Source organism: Tinamus guttatus, unplaced genomic scaffold (genome assembly GCF_059628265.1).
Source record: "Tinamus guttatus ecotype Peru unplaced genomic scaffold, ASM5962826v1 Tinamus_guttatus_pri_ptg000229l, whole genome shotgun sequence".
Taxonomy (NCBI): domain Eukaryota; kingdom Metazoa; phylum Chordata; class Aves; order Tinamiformes; family Tinamidae; genus Tinamus; species Tinamus guttatus.
In genome coordinates this window covers 326,983-344,903 of record NW_028288763.1, presented here as the reverse complement: position 1 = coordinate 344,903, position 17,921 = coordinate 326,983, and the positions used below count along the sequence as shown (strand labels likewise).

At 39.4% G+C, this 17,921-nt stretch overlaps 1 protein-coding gene across 5 annotated transcripts in view; it reads right to left on the bottom strand.

Moving 5' to 3' along the window:
* SHISAL1 (shisa like 1) overlaps positions 1–17,921 on the bottom strand; it is a 207,352-nt gene that overhangs the window by 31,869 nt on the left and 157,562 nt on the right. For all 5 annotated transcript variants that reach the window (XM_088525618.1, XM_088525616.1, XM_088525617.1 and 2 more), the window contains one exon: positions 5,751–5,849. In XM_088525618.1, the coding sequence (XP_088381744.1) occupies positions 5,751–5,817 (67 nt within the window). In that variant the 5' untranslated portion in view covers positions 5,818–5,849. The remainder of the gene's footprint in view (positions 1–5,750; positions 5,850–17,921) is intronic.

Genomic DNA, 17,921 nt, shown 5'->3' with positions numbered 1-17,921 from the left:
CACTCTTCTGTATATTGTGAACTGTCATTTTTCTTTGGTTAAGCTTAAACAATTGCTCTTTAATTTCTAAAAAATATTAATAAGTATTTCAGGATTTGAACATCGTAATACTTAGCACTAAAAGCTTAAAATATCTAGCATTTTGCAATATTTTGACTTCTACTATTATTGTGTTTCTGATTATTATTCCTTTTTTAAAGAAAGAGAAGAAATACCCTCCACACCAAGGAACACACAAATATTTAGGGAAACAGTTTTGCACTGCTGTTTTAAATATATAGATAGTCACAAAAACCAAACAATGTTCAAATTGTATCTTCCTGGATTTGCCTTACTATAGCTGTAAGCCTATATGACAACTGCAATTAAAGTTGGACAGTACATGATTTATAGTCACTATCAAAAATATCTACTCTGTTGTAAAGGCCATTCTGGAAGATCACTCTGCTAAAAAATAGTATGTATGAAACAGTATAACTGACCTGAACAACTTCATATTTGCAACTATCTAGAACTAACAGAAGCACTGCTATTGTTGAACATTCCTGCTATTCTTTTTTATTGAATTCTCACATTATTACATCTTTCAAAAACATGTTTTCCCAGAAGTATGTCACTCATTTCACCATCAGCTTTCCTGAAAAAAAAATCTCCATATATATCCTCCAAATGTAGACTCAAGGCTGATTGATTGTTTTGTGCCAGTTACTACCCAGCAATCCAAATCACCCCCTAGAAGTTCTATTACTACCTGCCTCTATTTCAGTGGATTATAGAGTCTATGGCAGCTATTCTCCTTTCCCACACCTCAGCTCTGTTCCTAAAATCAGAGATGAAACAGCATCTAGTATCAGGAAAGCAGAATATACCAGAGGGAAAGTAATATTGGTTGAGGAGTGAAATGATACTGAACTGTTGTTCATATCAGTGTTGTTGGGTTTTTGGTTTTGGTTTTTTTGGAATACAAATGCAGACACACACGTACATATACCTGCCATCATTGCTTTAATGGGAGAGAAAATCCCTTTGTGGATGAATTGAATCAGGAACTGAAGTGCTATAAAAATACTATTTCTAAAGGAAAATAGATTTTTGGAAAACTAATTACATAACTGCCTTGCTCTGCCTGGGAAAAATATCATGTTCAAATCTCAGGTAATGCAATCTTTCCTCTTCATACACAAATGTGTATGTTGAAATTGTGGCACAAAATGCACAAACTAGATAATTAATCAATATGTAGTTATTTGAACAAGAGATTCCCTACATCACTCCTAATTAACATAGCAATACCGTTAAGTGTTCCAGGATTAAGCTCCCAAGCTCTGAAAACTTTAATTTTATCTATTGTACTTTGAGAAGCTGACCTAAAAAAGAAAAATAAGGCATGTAAAACCTAGCATGGGAAAAATTCCTAAACCAAGTAGAGCTATTATAGATATGTATTTGACTTCTAACAAGAATAAGAGATTGATTCGGTTACTTAATGATCAGACTTAAATATGGGACAGGTTGGATTCCTGTCCTGGCTAAACATGGATGTTCTGTAGCAAATCAAATGGCATTTAGATGGTTAAGCATTTAAAGATCCCAAGTGCTTTGCAAATATTTGCTGCCAGTTTAAAAGCTTGCATTAAATGCTTATATTAAACATTTTTTGCTAGTCATCATCACCAGGAAAAATATCAGAATATCCCTGATGTCAACAAACATACAGTAAAGTGACCTCATTTTGTATAGTCCTACAAAATGATGGGTCAAGGTAACACCTACTGTAAGTGTTTGACTGTTTCTTGGATTTTAAGTCATAGTATTAACCTAATGAATACAAGTGAGGTGACAACCTTCACACTGCACTTCGGTAGTGATGTTTACCCGTGGTATTTTTATTAACACTATCTAGCAGCAGAGTATCCACCTAATCCTTCTGTGACAATGGCCAACTGCACATGCTTCAGGGGAAGATATAACTGTGCTAAATAGTGGAAAAACTCTCTAGGAAGGAAAATTTCTCTCACTTCTTTGGGACAAAAGCTGGGGGAAAGGTGGCTACTGAAGACAGGGAGAATAGAAGATAATGTCAGCGCAGAGCATGAATTAAGTCTGTAATTGAGATGTATTGCTAATCAAGGATTTAAATATTCAAAAGTGTGTCAGCTATTAAAATACATACACAAGAAAACACATAACATCATGTTTGAAATTTGGTCTGAATTTGCTAGTCAGTGGGGAAAAAATCAATTTATTGTAATACGCATAATTTTACTTGCTGTCTGTGTTTGCTCTGGGAGTCAGAGATTTAACAAACAAAGCACATTTTTTTTTACTGGGTATTATTTTCTGAAAATAAGCGTACTTCAATCTCACTGTGTATGAAGCCAGTCTGATTATTTGAAAGCCTATTGCTACAGAAATTGTTTGATAAAAGTAGTGTGACTGAAAGGATCTAAGTTGCTTGCTGAAAAGATAGAAACTGTATTTGAAGTAGATTGCCTATGTAAATTCTCACACTATCTTTGAAATGTGTTACTGAGAAGGTTAGTAGTACAGATCCTCCCATCTCTGTTCACATGCATTTTGAGAGAAGGCTGTCATACTTCAAATGACTGATTTCAGCTCGTCTTAAGATTTATCTACTCTTCTTGAAAAATAAACAGATGATGTACATCAAACTTTGATGTTACTTTCCGATCTGCTTCTAGTTAGTTCTGTGTATTGCTGATTAAATTTTTAACGTAACTAGCAAGTTTGTAAAGTCCAAAAGTTTTCAGAGGTGGCTGGTCATTATAAACTTTCCATATGTATCCACAGAAATATTCACATATATACATTTTATTTGGCACAGTCATAATCATTTGAGATCCTCTGGTAATCCTGCTGTATGAACATTCACTTTCTACTTCAAAGGAAAACTACTGTAAAGTGCAAATAATCTGTAAAATTTTGGTTGCTAGTACAAGTCTTTCTGCCATCACTGATTTTATAAATGTGCTTCAATCCATTAAGAGAATTTAAATATCAGCATTATTGCAAAGTATATGTTTAGGAGTTAAAATGTATAGTTGATATTATTCTAGCATGACTGCATGCTACTCCTTTCACTATACATTCCCTGTGCTGTCAGTACAATTAATGTGTTCATATATATCCTAAAGCTATGGGCTTGTGCTCTTGATGTTTTCACACTGAAATAAAACTGGTCTGAAGAGTTTCTATATTCTCAGTCTGATTTCATCCTTTTTTAAAGGGAGCCACAGCCTGCCCTCTCTGAAGCTAGGCATTCCTTTTCAGAGTTGTTTCTCCTTGCCATGAGAACTTTTTGCTCACTTGGGGAAGTTACATCTCCTTAGACACACTGCTAAAACTCTCAACATTTTATACTCATTTTGAGCCACTAACTTGGTGTCCAAACAAACACCTTTGCTTTACTGCTTGCTGACACTGATGCAATGACAATCAGGTGCTGAAAACTGCTGCTCTGGAAACTTGCCTGTTACTTGTGTCTTAACTTTCACTGTGCCTTGTGGAGCTAATGATAGTTATGCTTCCAGTTATGAAGTGCAGTTTTCAGCTATACATGAAATCTGCACATCAGGAGTTTGGAAGTGAAGCAAGATCTTACAGACAGAAGTCTGTAAAGCTAGTGAAGTCAAAAAGTAATCTCCATTAGATTTTCATTTCAGCTCAGTTTAAAAATGATGTTTGTAACATTTCAGAAAGAGCAGCATTCTCTAATTCTGCTCTCACTGCATGAACATAATAGCTTTCCTTTTTGAAAGCTGATACATCTTGTACAAATATTTTATATTTGTGCTGGTTTGTAAAATGGGGGTATAAGCTAGCAAGGGTCTAAACCCACACCTACATATGCCTCTAATAAAAATCCCCAGGAAGCAGAGTTAGCTTGGCATGAAAGGCTTTTGATGATTCCAGATTAAGCCTGCATTCTACATGCTAGTAATAAATATTAGAAAATAGAATACTAATAACTGAAAATCAGTGAGAAGGTAAGGCATATATTCACAAAGACAAATTTCTGGCATTTATAGAAAAACTATGTAAAAGTTCTACGTAATTACTTTCAAATAAAGAAAGAAGCTGCACTTCAAAGGCAGCGTATTTCATCTCCTAATACAATGCCAAGCCAATACAATGCCAATGAACACTTGCTGTATGAGTAGGTTTGAGGAAACAAGTGTACATAAAGTAGTGACTAACTATCTTTGTTTGCCCACATAGTGTAATACTAGTGTCCCATTCAATTGGTGCATGGACAACTAAACTGTCTTAAGAAAAATGCTTGTAGAAGTGGAATCTCAAGAGATCTCTGCTAGAATGTCCCTAAAAAGAATGGGGAGGGTTTGGAAACCTAATAAAAATGATCAGAAAGTCCAGAAAGGCTGAAGCTGCTGGAAAAGATTTATGCTGTGTGATTCCTGGGCTATATGCACTGAATTCTTCTTAAATCATTGGCTTCATTTATGGACCAGGGAAAAAAAACCTTCTAAAAGACTTTATCCTGAAAAATGACGAAGAGGCTGCTATCCCTGATTCTAGTCCACAGCAGAGGGTATTACATAACTAGGGATGCAGCGCCATACATAGGGATATCAGTGGAAGGACTGTAAATCAAGAGAGTGTTTTCAGATTAGGCAGAGCAGTGGTTAAGTTGTTAATATTATATTTTTAACAGAATGCTTACAAATGCACAACAAGACTGCAGGCAACAAAATGCATGTTAATGCATTTAATGTTAAAGTAGTGAATGAGAATAAAATACTGAGTGCTATAAGGGTAACAGTACACCAACAATTCTTACTGGAGTATGAAAATACAAATATAGTGCTTGGGAATATGAATAAGGAGAAATGGTGAACAAAATTAAATCTCTCTGAATTAAAAGCACCTCAAGAATGGAGAGTAGAAGAGGTTGTGCTAGAAGCACAAAATTCCTAAGACCAAATTATTTGGACTGAGAATCCTCTATTAAAAAAAAAAATCCATCATTACAGAAAATCTTAATGTCATAGACATCACCTGAAGAAGAGAAAATGCAACTAATAATCATAGGACTCCATTAATTCTCAGTGTAATGACAGACAGATTTCTGCACGTGCGCTAATAGCAAACGACTGGGGAAGACCAAGCAAATATGTCATGGGGAAACTCTGGGCTCGCTCCCTGGTCAAGTGGTGAATTCTTCAGATTAAATTGTATGTTTACATTGAATAATATTGATTGGGAAAATGACATACTATTCGTGTAATGTGCTTTTTTTACATATACGCAGGATAAGTACATTGCACTTGATGTAAGCTATCACAAGAAAAGTTGAAGTTCCAATTTTAGTCCTTTACCTGCTCATACATACTCCTGTGTGCATGTATAAAAATGTACATTTGGAACTCTGTTTGGTCTGTTTTCAATAGATAGTCTTTTGCTCTGTTTTCTATAAATGCTCATTTAGCAAAATGGATTGTATAGTGGTGCAGACTTTTATTTTTTAAGATGAGTAATTAAATAATATTTTTGAAACCAAAAATTGTAAAATGTCAGCTTGCTTTTCCTTGCCAATGTCCCATTACTTTTGCCTTCTTAAACTGATTTTTGAATTGAATTTCAAATTCCAACTTCCAATTACTAGCTGATTATTTATTACTCAATGAACAATCCATTTTATCTCACTAGTTTTGAAGCAACCAGGATTAAATTTGAACTATTGAAAGATATATTTTTGATACAAAAGTTACCTGCTGACAAGAGTAAGGAAAGCAGAACCATCAGCACATTCAAGGACTGTTGACCACAACTTGTCATCGTTGGCTTTCATTGGTCCATTAGAGAATTACCTGTAGGACAAGACATGACGTCATGGTTATGACATCATCTGTTTCATTTCAACTTTGTTTATACAAAGTTTTGCTTCCGCACGACGCTTTAGTAAGCTGAAGCTACTGCATACAGTAAGAAAAACAAAACATCATACATTTTTTTCTGAACTGAGCTTTACAAGTGAAATAAATTCTCATTTCAAGGATTTTGTTAAAATTCCCTTTGCTTCACCATGAATATAAATTATTTACACACCTTTCACTAGCAATGAATAGAGATGAATCATGAAGTTCTTGGATTTTCACACTTTTCCTGTAATCTAAACTCAGCAAGAGAATGCTTCTGTTATTATTAACATAAATGGACTGCTGTACTATTCTTGTAAGAACTGGAAGAATATGAACAAAAAAAGTTTGCTTTGAAAGTCACTCTGTTTTACCCCATTAGAGGGTGCAATCGTTCAGAAAGTAGGTTGAGCAACAAAGCTGGCTGGAAACATCTCTTATTTTTTTTTTCTTCATTAGAATTGAAGTATTTCTTGGGATTATTCTTATTTCTTGTGTTCCTAGAAATGAGACTGAGATGTGATGCACACTTATATGTTGCTATCTGCTTCCCCCTGTCCGCTTCCTCATGTCTTCCTCACAGTTGGGCTCAAGCAGTCATAAAAAGCCTATCCTAGTTTTTCAGAGTCCCACAGCTGGGGGATTCAGCATCCTGATCTCACCCTGACAGCAGAAGATAGCAAAGAGGTGCTTTAATGGTGTTCACAGCAACTTTGGGAGTTTGGGAGTTTGGGCTATAAACTAGGATAAACTGCGATTGCTCATTTAAGACCAGAAGTTCCACCTTGCTGGTAACACTGAAAGCTGCTGGGGTTAAGTCACATTTTTGGATTGTTAAAACAACAAAAACAGCTGAAGGTGCTTATAAATGAGCAACATAGAAAAAATACAGAAAAATGGCCATTTATATCAAAAATTATATTGCTTGTTTCTGAAACGCTGACAAGAGCAATACAATACCAGATGCTTCTAAAATCAGTGCCATAATAGTAGTTTACTAATTGGGGTCTACTGTAGGCTACTGAATTGAATTAAAGTGCCAAGACAATTGCACCTGCGTGCAACAAAGAGGAAAAAGAAAAATCAGCACTATCATGAATAACTATATTCTGAGTAACATATGTGAAGATGGGATTACCAAAAAAAATTTTATAGACAACAGATTGCTGATTACAGATTCTGTAACAAGTCATCTTAGCAGCTGAAAACAAGCAGAGCACAAAATTAAAATCAGTGGTAATTTTTATAGAAGGAATTATGATAAATTACATTTGTTATCTGCAAACATAAGTGAAATCCAAACTACTGCAATATTTGTAGGTCTAAAATGAGTCAGTTCTTCTAACGGCAAAACAATTAGATACCACAACACTTGGAAGAAAATATAATTGTACAGAAAACTATGAATGCTAACTAGAAACAGATTAAGAATATTTCACTAAGTGTTAATCAAAAGAAGCAACTCTTTCAAAAGGAATATCACTTCAATTGAAATATCAAGCAGATTTACAATTAAAATGGCATAAATAAGAAAAAAAAAACTACTGTTTACAAGCAAAAGGTTAAGAACTTACAAGCTTAATCAAGAAAGCAAACAGATAAAAAAAGCTAAGTATTGTCAATACTCTTTAGAGTAAATTGAGTAAGATTTTTTTTTCCCCTGGACAAACCAAAGCTGTAGTGATTCTGATAGTGATCTCTTACTATACGGAAATGTTAGATTCAGTAGTTCCTAGAAGAGAGAACTAATCAACAAGCACTTCTGCTGTGCATCTTGGGAAAGACAGTTACTTGGTACAGCTGAGACTTAAATATTTCCATTCCAGTATTTATTTAGTAGGACATTAATGAGCTGATACTAACATTCAGAATTTAAAATCTGTGATTTTGTGTAATTTGTATCCTGTTATTTTAGACAAACAGATATTTTTCAGTTATTTTGGAGTTGAAACTATGGCAGCTTTCAGAGCACTTGAAGAAAACTAATGACATTTTTAGCAGTAAATGCGATAATCCAACTAATTACAGGCTTGTGAGCCTGAGATGGATTTAGAGAATGTTAATGGAATGGTTAATATAGAATCCAATTAATAAATAATCAAGGAAAATAATATAATTGATGCATATCATTTGGGCCTACAGAAAGTAAATTTTATCTCTCCCGATATTGTTGTTGACAAAGGTTGCTTAGTAAGATATTAGCAGAGAAGATTTCTGTAAAATATTCTACTTAGTAGCATATAATCTGACCACGCAATGAGTCACAGCACAAAAACATAACATACCAATCATGAAAAGCCTGAATCAGCTTGGAAATTAGATGCTCATTTTTAAAACTGGTAATTTTTAATCACTATTGTACACAGAAATCTAGATGCTTTTGGGGGAGGGGGAGGAAGGATTTATTTAGTTATGTTCAATAGAACTGTCAATAACTTGGAATTTTAGTCCAAGTCTTTATAATGTGCCAGCTCACGAGATCAGAGCCAGGAAAGATATATGTGAGCGTAGATATAGATGCATCCACAGATATATATTTATATTTGTGATGATATGGAGATGTTCTTATACCTTTTATAACTACTCATTCAGTGATCATTAAACGGAATATGATCATTCATAGGAAGAGAGAGTCACAACTCTAACCATTCACCACATGACTTCTCCTCTCCCCCTTTTTTAAGCAATGTGCTGTCCAATTAACGCTGTCATCATTAGTGTGTTGTCACTGAGGTGTCTGAGCTACTTAGAGCTGAATCCGCCAGGTGAAATTGATAGGCAGCAGAACTGGTGGCACAATAAACTGCTTAAATCATGCAAAATATTTCCTAATGCCAGGCTAACAAAACTGAAACGAGATAGGAACAGGGTAATTAGCAGTGACATAGCTGAATAATTTGTTATGGTTAGTGTTAATTATAACTGACTAGGCGTTTGAAAATTAGAAAATATTTGAAGGGAAGAGGAAAGATCTTCTTTTTCAGAAAAAATAAAATTTGAACAACATAGGACAAATGGAGAAGATGAAGGACCTGGAATTTAAGAGCTTGGGTTTTCCTTTCTTTAAATCAGTGATTAGATGGCTAGTCTAAGGCAACAATTCCTCCAGCATTTTAAACTTATTTGCAGTCTCTGTTATGGGAAGGATAATCCTTTTCCCTATCCCTTGACTGTCAGTCTAGCAACCTCCCTCTGCTAGCAATCACAAGCATCTGCGTTAGGGAATCACAGCTTTTGTTTGGTGTCGTTTGTTCTGTGTTTCAACATCTCTAACGTAAAATGGAAATAATGGTCCTTTGCTTTGCTATCTTGCCATGGAATAAGGCCTATGTTAGGAACATTGCTTTCCCTATGAGAAGATGTGACAATAAATTATTTAAACAGAACAAAGGAGATTCAAAGGAATCTGCTGCGATGTTGTAATTGGGGAGAACAGACATTAAAGTGAGATACAACAGGTGGGTAATTGTTTTTTGCTTCTGCAGACCAAGCCTTTGGTTGTGCTGTAGCTTCCAGTCTCATCAAGGCTACAGAAGCTGAGCTTGCTTGCCTTTAACCTCCCTTTTCACCATCTCCTCTAGGTGCAGTGATCAATTCCACGCATCAGATCTGCCATATTTTGCTTTTTAGCCACACGCTGCAATTACTTACCGTATGGTTTTATCCAGCTGTTTTCTAGGAAGTTATCAGTGAATCACTGGAATTAAAAACGAAGCTGCCATTTCATGCGGCAAAAAGATTTTATGTAGAAACATTTTTCTTCTACTTTGAATAAAAAGAAAAGCTGTGTTTGAGATGTTTGAGATATTCCGTATTTTGCATTTTTTGTTATTAGAAAAAACAAGAGGTGCTAGCAAGAGAATTTATCAAATACATCAGCACTCTCTCTCAAGTCACTTCTCTGTATAGAATAACAGAGTAATAGGCCAGCAAGGATCCAAGAAGTCATCTAATCCATGTTTCTGTCACAGGATCCAAACCATTTTGTGCAGAAGTTCTCAGAATCTCCATCACTGGAGTTTTTGTTTTGTTTTGTTTTTCCCCAGCCTCCTTGGGCAATTTACTTCCAGTGTTATCTCTAATCTCTAAACTAAATTGTAGTTCCCTTGCTACAATTCAAGCCCATCATATCCTTGATAAAGCTGGAAAACCATTTGCCTGCAGATACATCAGTTGCACCTCTCTATCAACCTTAATTAATACATACAGAAAGTGCTACCCTATCTTAACTCAGTCTTTTGCTCAAGCTAGCAACTTCCAGATCTTATAATCCTTCCTTCAGGAATATATTTTCTGTATCTCCTCTTACTTCTGACTCCACAATTTTGGTAAGGTTGTGATATAATTCTATATTCTGTTACAGCCCAGAAGGTCTGAAGAAATATTTCAATAGCTATCCATTCTTCCAAGGTAAATAAAATTTTAGCACTACCAAAGTGCAAAGAGCCATTCAGCTTCTGCTAATTCTTATCATGTTAATCGAAAGATATGTGGGCCTGCCAGTGTTACAGTGAGACAGGTACATCTACAAACAGACATAACTATATGAGTAAAAATGTTTCCCTGCATGTGACAAAACTAAAGATGTCTCTCTCTCTCTACACTCAGCTACTTCAGGCCTTCAAAGTTTAGCAAGTGCCAGTGTCTTGGCTCTGTGAAATCATGCCAGGGTGGCAGCTGTAGTGACGGGCCTTGTACTGCCTTCTGCATTCTCTTGAGCAAGGATGTCATTTTTTATAGCCAAGATTAAACGATGCCTATAAAGCCTCCGATCTCCAAAATCCCTTCTTATTTTCTACCATTCTCCTAGGTACACTCCTACTAACCTCAGACACAGGCCAGCGTTGCTCCCCCATGCACTGCTTGCAGAGGGAGGATCACCAGGAGGGAGTGGGCCATCAGTAAGGGCCTGAGTAACGTGGCCAAGGCAGATGCAGTGTTTCAGAAAGCTGCTTAAAATTAGGTAGAAAAGAGAAGGCTGTGATATGAACCCAACTTGTTATCCAGCTCTGTTCACTTTCACGTATTAGATGAGGCTGTAAAATGCATCTTGTACCAGTTAATGTTTGCTACTGCAATAAAATCACAGTCCAATGACAAAGGCAGCAACATAACTGCCATGAAGGGAAACCTGATTATTAAAAAAAAAAAAGCAGTTTTGCAGTACAATAAGGTCAAAAGAAAATGTTTATGACCAACAGATCCTACTTGACAGTTGTCTCATTTGAAATGATTAAAACAGACCTATACAAAGGAATTACTGGTAGAAAACCTATTAGAACAGAGGGCAGCATTAAAATTGTTCTGTGTCTCTTCCCCCAGAAGATCTTCATTTATATGCTTGAAGTTAAGCATGAGAAAGTTTGTACCCAACTGAGGGAAATGCATGCAGCTATTTTCAGTAGTGCTAAAGATGAAGAAGTTTATATTACAATAATTTAGTTACAAAATTCTTCCCCCTCTTTTAATAGTTTATAATACATTTTAATGTTTATATTTTTATAATTTTTATTTGTATTGTTTTAAAGGATTTAAAAAATTGTAAATATGAACTAGTTTGTATTATTTCATATACTGTCCTCCAAATCTCCAAATAGCTATGAAAGGACAACAAAAAGTAGGATACATAGGAGTTATTGTCTTATCTTCTCTTTTATCCCTTTCATTTTCACCAATATGTTTAGTGAGCCACTGTAACCTACCCTGCGCCAGCACAGCCTGATGCAGAGATCATGAGCATGCATACAGAAAAGGATTTTAACAGTGCCTACCCTGACTGCACAGTACATTATGCAGAAGACTGACCTAAAGTCAAGGATTCCTTAAGACAAGAGCATAACTAATTTTAGAGAATCACTGCTATGTTCAGACCTTTCCATCACAAAATTAAAGCGATGAGAAACTTCCCTAAATTAGCACAAATCGTTATTAGCAACCTAATTCCTCACAGTCTTGAAGGCATTACTAAAGATATTTTACTATAACATAACTGTTGCAGCATTCCAGATAAACTTTAGATGATTAACTTCTTGTTGTACTTCATCACATATGTGTATTTAGTAGGATAAGTATTTGTTTTACTGAATTTATTACTGACAAAAGTCAGAAAAATTTAGGATTTTGATCTGTCCTATAATTGTCACTGTAAACATCAGATCTCATTTTGGGAAAAAATACCTAAATTACTTTTTGAAGATAGTCAGCATCAGCTGTGTAAAAACAACATCAAAACAATTGTTGTGATGATTTACTGATGTCAATAATTAACTTCAGCACCAAATTATTGGTAACTTTTTCAGTTTTTCATAGCTGAATTCCTTCTGCAGCCAACAGCTGTAACCCCTCCTCATGCTTTGAGCTGCACTTAGCTTTTTTAAAGGACTGAAATATCCGTACATTCTCATTTACGTATGCTATAGCAGCATAAGCATATGACAAGGACTTATTTTTAATGAACTATGCCTATTTGCTGACAAACCTCAGTTCAGTTATCCAGCTAGATTCTTGAGTCAGACAATGCTGATGAGTCAGAGATGCTGAATGACTTATGCAACCAGCTGCTAATTAAACTCTTAAGCCTGGTTACTCCGACTGCTTCATAAACTGAATAAATAAATAAATTGATTTAGGAATAACCTATTCATGGGATGACATGATCTAAAACAACACGGTTTTGTCTCTGAAGTCCTGAATGACCCTCTTGGTCTCCCATGAGGCAGGCGTGGCATGGAAACATTTGCAGTTTTATAGTAGGTTTCTATAGGAGCTCGAGAGCAGGATAGTTGTCTTTAAACTTTATTTAAATGATTGGTTAATGCCACTATGCTTGCAAACACAGTTACACACATGTATCAGCCCTTCATTTCAGTGTAGGGGGCAGGAAGAGGGAAAGTAAACATTGGTATGTACCAGTTATTTAAGTATATAAACCCCTGTATGGGCAGGAAGTCATACCTAAGCTTTGGTTAACTTCAAAGCATCAGGTTAAGCACGTGATCCATATCTTGCAGCAGTAGACCTGGTGATTTCCAAAAGGCTGTCAAACAGAAAAGTGGTGCTCCTCCTCAAAAGTGTTAATACATTTTAAGAAAAGAACACTTCATAATGGGAAAACTACCTAATATTGCTGGCACAGCTAGATGGATCAGGAAAGGGTGCAACTCCTCACTAATGTTACAGCACCAGAAGAAACCGCTAGTTGTGGTAGAACTAGCAAAAACACCTTCCTTCTTGAGAGCACCGTTTTCTTAGGCCAATGCAATATGTATTTTATCTGGCATAGATGGGTACATATTACAAGTATTTTTGCCAGTATTATTCCATTCTAAGGAAAATACCTCAGCAGTACACTGCAGGCTAGGGTAGTATCTGAGCCAGTTCTAACACGGGAGCTGAGATTATCTCTGTGCAGACTTGTCTGCCCTTTGGAGGTATTGAATTTGTGAGAATTCATTCAAAGGACAAAAGCCTTTTCCGTGTTTGAAATCTTCCCTTGAGGCCAAACAACTGAATTCTAGGAAACATACCAGTTAAGACTTGCTCACCTCTTTCATTAAGGAAAATGATGGCATGTACTCATCAGAACTGAGTGAGACAGAGCTGTCCTTTTCCATTAAAGTATCAGTGATGGTAAATCCAAAAGTTCCATACATTCCTCTCAGTAGCATCACAGATGAAAGGAGGTTATTGAGCTGACTGGGACAGCATAGGGAGTTGTCACTGCACCAGCTAAGGAAAAAGGGGAGTGTGTGGGAGCCCTGTATCTGCAACTGTTGGAGAGATGGCAGGACCGCATAGGAGAAGACGGGAGGAGATTCCTTCCACTTGTTTTCTTTGTCTCATTCCTGACAAGCTGCGCCAGCTTTGTACTGCAGCAGACAATGGACTTTTGATGGTCACACACTTAAGGAATACTTTAAAAAGGCAATTTAAGAGCTTTAAGTGCCTCTTCCAGTGCAACCATACTAGGTCACAGCTATTGCAATTGAAAAACAACATTTTGGAACCCAAGAACATTGAATTGTTAACAAGAACTTGATTTTGAACATTACAGGGCAGAAGAACAAGAAAAAAAAAGATGCTACCAAATTTTTTATCCTCTCCTCAGAGGCAGAAATGCTCTCAGAACAAAAGGATGGACAATTTTTAGCAATCAGAACAGCAGGTGTGGAGGTTGCCAAGCAGGAGGAAAAAAGGGAAGCAGAGCAACAGAAGAGCAGCTTCAAACAATTTTATCTCCCTTTACACGCCCCTCTCAGAGCATGTATTTCTGGAAATAAAAGACCAGACAAACCAAGCCCTGTTGCTGCTGGTGACAACACAGGCCTCAACCTTTGCTTCACATCCTTTGTTTTAGAGGATATGCAAAATACTTCTGTATAGCTTGCTGTTTCTGCAGAACTGCATGGATGTGATGGCAGCTACCTAAAAAGACTCACACAACCATTTCCATAAAAATTCTATTGCTTGATCTCACGCGGATCTGCATTGATCTCCTCCATTGAGCCCGTGGGAGCTGGGCAATAACAGAAAGATGTACAACAAGTGTTAATTGAAGACAGAAGCTATAATCGCACAGAAACAACTTCCTTTGCACTGTATATATTTGTATATGCTCAGCAGGCAGGTAGGTATACACTACACACAGAGTGTATCCTTGGTGCTCGAGTACTACAGCCTTATCTGTGCATCCTAGTCATTGGGCATAGATATCAGTGTTGTACTGTTGTACTCCAAAAGCCACATACCTAAGGGCTTCTATGTCAATTACTTGCCCTTCATGTCTTTATAACTATAGTAGCACCAAGACATCCGTCTGTAAGGAAGAGATGCTGGAGAGAGCTACTGAAAACCAAGTATATGACCATGGGTCTCTGTTTGATGACCAACAGCTAGTGGGGAATGATGGGACTCATCTTAGCAAGAGGGGCACACGTCTCTTTGCAAAAAGGCTGGCCAACCTGGTTAGGAGGGCTTTAAACTAGGCAAGAAGGGGGAAGGGGAGTGGCACACTGACGCGGCAAGCAGTACTGCACAGCCCAGGTCAGATGGCGGCCAGCGGGAGTATGGTAGTGGGGAAGTGAGGGTAGGAAATGATCACAGAGGGTCCTCTTTCACCCCTCCTGGGAAACCTGTGGCCTCTGTTGCTTCCCTGAAATGCCTGTATACCAATGCGCGAAGCATGGGGAATAAGCAGGATGAACTGGAGATCTGTGTGCGGTCCCAGCGTCATGATCTCATCGGAATCACAGAGATGTGGTGGGATAGCTCGCACGACTGGAGCGCTACCATGGAAGGCTATGTGCTCTTTAGGAAGGACAGGCTGGGAAGGCGAGGTGGTGGAGTTGCTCTTTATGTGAGAGAGCAACTGGAATGCATGGAGCTCAATCTGGGAGTCGAGGATGAGCGAGTTGAGAGCTTGTGGGTAAGGATTAGAGGGCAGGCTAATGTGGGAGACACTGTGGTGGGTGTCTGCTACAGGCCACCTGACCAAGACGAGGAGGTTGATGAGGCCTTCTATAGGCAGCTGGATGTTGCCTCACAGTCACAGGCCCTGGTTCTCATGGGGGACTTCAACTACCCCGACATCAACTGGGAGGACAACACAGCCAGGCATAAGCAGTCCTGGAGGTTCCTGCAGAGCGTCGACGATAACTTTTTGACGCAGGTTGTGGAGGAGCCGACGAAGAGAAGTGGGCTACTGGACCTCGTGCTATCAAATAGGGAGGGCCTAGTAGGAGATGTTAAGGTGGGGGGTACCCTCAGCTGCAGTGACCATGAGTTGGTGGAGTTCAGGATTCAACGAGGAGGAGGCAGGGCTGTAAGTAGCCTTGCGACGATGGACTTCAGGAGGGCCAACTTTAGCCTCTTCAGAGACCTCCTCGGTAGAATCCCATGGGCTAGTGCTCTAGAAGGAAGAGGGGCCCAAGAGAGCTGGTTAGTTTTCAAGCGGCACTTCCTCCACGTCCAGCAACAGGGCATCCCTGAGTGTAGTAAGGGAGGCAGAGGGGGCAGGCGACCTGCGTGGATGAGCCGGGAGCTTGTGGCAATGCTCAAGCAGAAGGCAGCGGTATACAGAATGTGGAAAAAAGGACAGGCCCCCTGGGAGAAATACAGGAACGTAGTCAGGGAGTGCAGAGATGCGACAAGGAAAGCTAAGGCACGTCTGGAAGGCAAGCTGGCAAGGGACGTTAAAAATAACAAAAAAAATTTCTTCAAATACATTAACAGCAAAAGGAAGATCAGGGAAAATGTGGGTCCGCTGGAGGACGGGATGGGCACCTTGGTTACAAATAACACAGAAAAAGCAGAGTTGCTCAATGCCTTCTTTGCTTCGGTGTTTACCAAGGGCAGCCCTTTAGAGCCCCAGGCCCTAGAGACAGGAGAAGAAGCGGGTGGAGAGGAAGACTTGCCCTGGGTAGAGGAAGATTGGGTCAGAGAGCACCTAAGGAACCTCGATACCCACAAATCCATGGGCCCTGATGGGATGCACCCCAGAGTGCTGCGGGAGCTGGCAGATGCCATAGCTAAGCCGCTCTCCATCATCTTTGAAAGATCCTGGAGAACGGGGGAGGTGCCGGAAGACTGGAAGAAGGCCAATGTCACGCCAGTCTTCAAAAAAGGCAAGAAGGAGGACCCAGGCAACTACAGGCCAGTCAGCCTCACCTCCGTCCCCGGAAAAGTGATGGAATGGCTCGTACTGGCCGTTGTCTCCAGGCACATGGAGGACAAGAAGGTGCTCAAGAGTAGTCAGCATGGATTCACCAAGGGGAAATCTTGCCTGACTAACCTGATAGCCTTCTATGATGAAATGACCGGCTGGATGGACGAGGGGAGAGCGGTGGATGTCGTCTATCTCGACTTCACCAAGGCTTTTGACACCGTCCCTCACAACATCCTCCTGGGCAAGCTCCGGAAGTGTGGGATAGATGAGTGGACAGTGAGATGGATTAGGAACTGGCTGGATGGCAGGGCCCAGAGAGTGGTGATCAGCGGTGCAGAGTCTAGTTGGAGGCCTGTGGCTAGTGGGGTCCCCCAGGGGTCAGTCCTTGATCCAGTCCTGTTCAATTTATTCATCAATGACCTGGATGAAGGCACAGAGTGCTCCCTCAGCAAGTTTGCTGATGACACGAAACTGGGAGAAGTAGCCGATACCCCAGAGGGCTGTGCTGCCATCCAGAGGGACCTGGACAGACTGGACAACTGGGCAGTGAAAAACCTCATGCAATTCAACAAGGCCAAGTGCAAGGTCCTGCACCTGGGGAGGAATAACCCCAGACACCAGTACAGGCTGGGGACTGACCTTGTGGAGAGCAGCTCTGCAGAGAAAGACCTGGGTGTCATGGTGGATGATAAGTTGACCATGAGGCAGCAGTGTGCCCTCGTGGCCAAAAAGGCCAATGGAATCCTGGGCTGCATTAAGAAGAGCATCTCCAGCAGGTCGAGGGAGGTGATCCTGCCCCTCTACTCAGCCCTGGTGAGGCCGCATCTGGAGTATTGTGTCCAGTTCTGGGCTCCACAGTACAAGAGGGATGTGGAGCTGCTGGAGAGAGTCCAGCGCAGGGCTACGAGGATGATCAGGGGCCTGGAACATCTGCCCTATGAGGAGAGGCTGAGGGAGCTGGGCCTGTTCAGCCTGGAGAAGAGAAGGCTGAGAGGGGATCTAATCAGTGTATATAAATACCTCAAGGGAGGGAGTGCAGAGGACGGGGATGGTCTCTTTTCAGTGGTGGCCACTGATAAGACTAGAGGAAATGGCCGGAAACTGAAACATCAAAAATTCCATAGGAACTTAAGGAAAAAATTCTTAACAGTGAGAGTGACAGAGCACTGGAACAGGCTGCCCAGAGAGGTTGTGGAGTCTCCTTCTCTGGAGATCTTCAAAACCCGTTTGGACGCAGTCCTGTGCCACGTGCTCTAGGTGTCCCTGCGTATGCAGGGGGGTTGGACTAGATGATCTCTAGAGGTCCCTTCCAACCCTAAGCATTCTATGATTCTATGATTCCATGATTCTATATAGTCTGG